The sequence below is a fragment of the Entamoeba nuttalli genome, assembly GCF_000257125.1.
Source record: "Entamoeba nuttalli P19 unplaced genomic scaffold asmbl_4559, whole genome shotgun sequence".
Taxonomy (NCBI): Eukaryota; Evosea; order Mastigamoebida; family Endamoebidae; genus Entamoeba; species Entamoeba nuttalli.
The window spans coordinates 1-2,838 of NW_008576878.1; the positions used below are offsets into that span (position 1 = coordinate 1).

Below are 2,838 nucleotides of genomic sequence, written 5' to 3' on the forward strand. Positions count from 1 at the left end.
AGTACCAGAAAATAATTTATTGTTATTATGGAAACTACCGAACTTAAAAGAAGGTATGACTAGATTAAAGAGTTTAATTAACAACTGAAACAAAATAATATCCATTCAATCAACAGTTTTTATTCTAAGTTAAGTCTTACTTCTTCCTCAGACTCTAATTCACGATTCTTTATTTGAATTTCATTTCCAATAAATAAAACCTTTTTAATACTTTCTGGGACAAAAGACAAATAATATTTTAAGCGGGAGTCAATAAATAAGTCGTAGTAATAAGACTTCATTAAACAAATAGGACAATTCCATACATTTGTGTATAAACAACAACTTATAACATTTTTTAAATCACAACAAGTCATATGTTTACAAGCCCTTCCTCTTACAGGATTTTCAATTCTATTTAACCCTATTGGACAAATTAAAGGAACATCAAATGATATATTAATATCGTCATCTTCATATTGGTCTTTAATTTGTATTTCATCAAAAGGCACTTGATACTTCAAACATATTTCTTTTAATTCTTGTAAGTGAGAGCTGAAGTCAACCATATTAATGATATCTTTTTTAAATCTAATTTCACACTTCATTACGACAATATAAGTATTATCATCAAAAATAGAAATGTTACATATCCCATTTTTGTCAAATTGCAAATTCAAAGGGATTACAACATTAGCGGTTTCATATTCTTTTTCAAAATGATTTGGTTTTATAAAATTAAATACTTTTCCATTAACATGAATATCATTTAAAAATACATCACTTCCATTTTCATTAATAAAACGGACATAATATTCACTACTCTCAGGCTGGTCATATACTCTTATTGCATGTTTACTAAAAGAATAGATTTCTTTAATTTTATATAATGGATGTTGTGATTTAAAAAATAAGAATGGTATTTTAAATTTGTTACAAAATTCTGGGACTCTTTCTGTTAACTCAAAATCCTTAGCTTCTTCGTTAACCATTTCCATATCCATTCCATCATTAACAATTATAGAATCTGATTCATTTTGCTTCTTTTTTATTTGTTTCATTTTCTTTTGAAGAGTCTTCTGTTTAATATAACATTTAACTTCTTTTAATGGAGCTTGTGCTTCTTTTATTGGAATTATTTTTCTTTTTCTATCCTTAGCTAATAAACAATTATTTTTTTCATTTGTTAGAATATCAATATCTTCTTCAATTATTTGAACTGAACTTTCTTTTGATTCAGAATGTGTTTCAAACTCTTTTTCATTTGAAGAGGAGTTAGAATTTATAATATTTACTTCTTGAAAAATAGGAGATGAAACACAATTTCTCCCATTATGAGAATGTTGCGATGTTTTTAAAAGTTCTTCGTTACCTATTTTTGCTTCTTTTAATGAATGAGTTAATCTTCTTCTACGATAATAATGATGTTGAATTTCTTCAATGATTGGATCTATTGTATTACTTTTCTTTTGTCTTTTCTTTTCAAGAGACTGTTTTGGATTTTTATCTTCTTTTTCTTCAAAAGGTTCATTTACTATCCTTTCACTCTCATCAGTTTCAGTTTTTGTATTTATTTTTCTTCCAGTTTCATTAATAATATTGTTGTCAACTAAAGTAATAACATTTTCTTTATCTCCATTAATTAATATAGAATTTTCTTCTTTATTCATTCTTATTGGAACATTATTTTGTGATAAAAAATTATGTTTTAATTCTTTAAAATTGAAAATATTTTTTGTTTTTGAGATACTTGGTCTTTTAGAAAGTATTTCAATTTCAGCATTTAGCATATCGACAACTTCAGCAATAAATTTATCTCTAGGTTCTAATAGAAATGAATGTTATTAATTTGTTATTAATTTTTTCATTCTATTAAAACAAACTATAAAACTCAGGAAAGTCAAAACATTGTTCAAAAATTCCATCTTTTTGACTTTCTTTAATGCTTCCTATAATAAAATTTAATTGACCATCAGTAAACTTACTTAACGATTCTTGAGTGATAAATTGTTCAACATTATCACTATCCATAAATAACCTTTCTTGAATACTTTTTAAACATTGTTTAGTTATTATTTGATAAACTTTTTTTGTTCCTTTTTGATTCATCACAATTTTCCCTTTGTTTTTTAGTTTTATTAAACCCTCTATTTTATTTTGAAACCCTTTATTTTTGTTTTTTTCTTATTTAAAATACCATTCATTTGATAAATAATTGATAAAAGTATATGTTGTTGTACTCTTTCATACCTATTCTTTTATTGATAATTATTAAATAATATTAAAATAATTAAACGATATATTGTTAAAGAGAAAACAATAACTTTTGTTCTATTGCTTTCTATCAAAGGTTATTTGAATTTTTGAATAAAAGTAAAACATATTAAATAAATTAGACAATAGGCTCTTCTCAGTATTAAGAGAATTCAATTGTTTATTTCTCAAGTAATTATTCTTTTTTTTTCAGTTTTTTTTTATTGTTTATTATATTCATTTTTTTTAATAAGTAATTTATTGTTATTGTTCTTTTATAAGATTTTTCCATTCTACTTTTGATTTATCTTCTTTTGATATTAACAATGAAACAAGTAATTTGGAAAATCCATTCAATTAAAACTACTAGCTTTTCTTTTTATTTGGTTTTTCAAAAAATTTGCATTTTATATTAATTAGTTTTTGTTTTCTATTATTAAAGAAAATTGAAATTGAACTACAAGCAAAGAATAAAAACTTTATTGTATAATTACTTAAAAATAATATTATAATAAGCTTCGTTAAAAATATTAGGAATGAAATAATTAGTATGAAAATTTTATTTTATTAATACAATATTTTTATCTTTTAGAGATAAATATTTTA

The 2,838-nt window shown here is 22.9% G+C and overlaps 1 protein-coding gene across 1 annotated transcript; it reads right to left on the reverse strand.

The window, feature by feature from the left end:
* Positions 1-119: 119 nt before the first annotated feature.
* ENU1_106660 (SP-RING zinc finger domain containing protein) lies at positions 120-2,088 on the reverse strand (the record flags this gene model as incomplete). The annotated part of the gene is made up of 2 exons (XM_008859453.1): positions 120-1,804; positions 1,863-2,088. 2 exons carry the CDS (start codon positions 2,086-2,088, stop codon positions 120-122), a joined length of 1,911 nt encoding a protein of 636 aa, XP_008857675.1.
* Between the last annotated feature and the right edge of the window lie 750 nt (positions 2,089-2,838).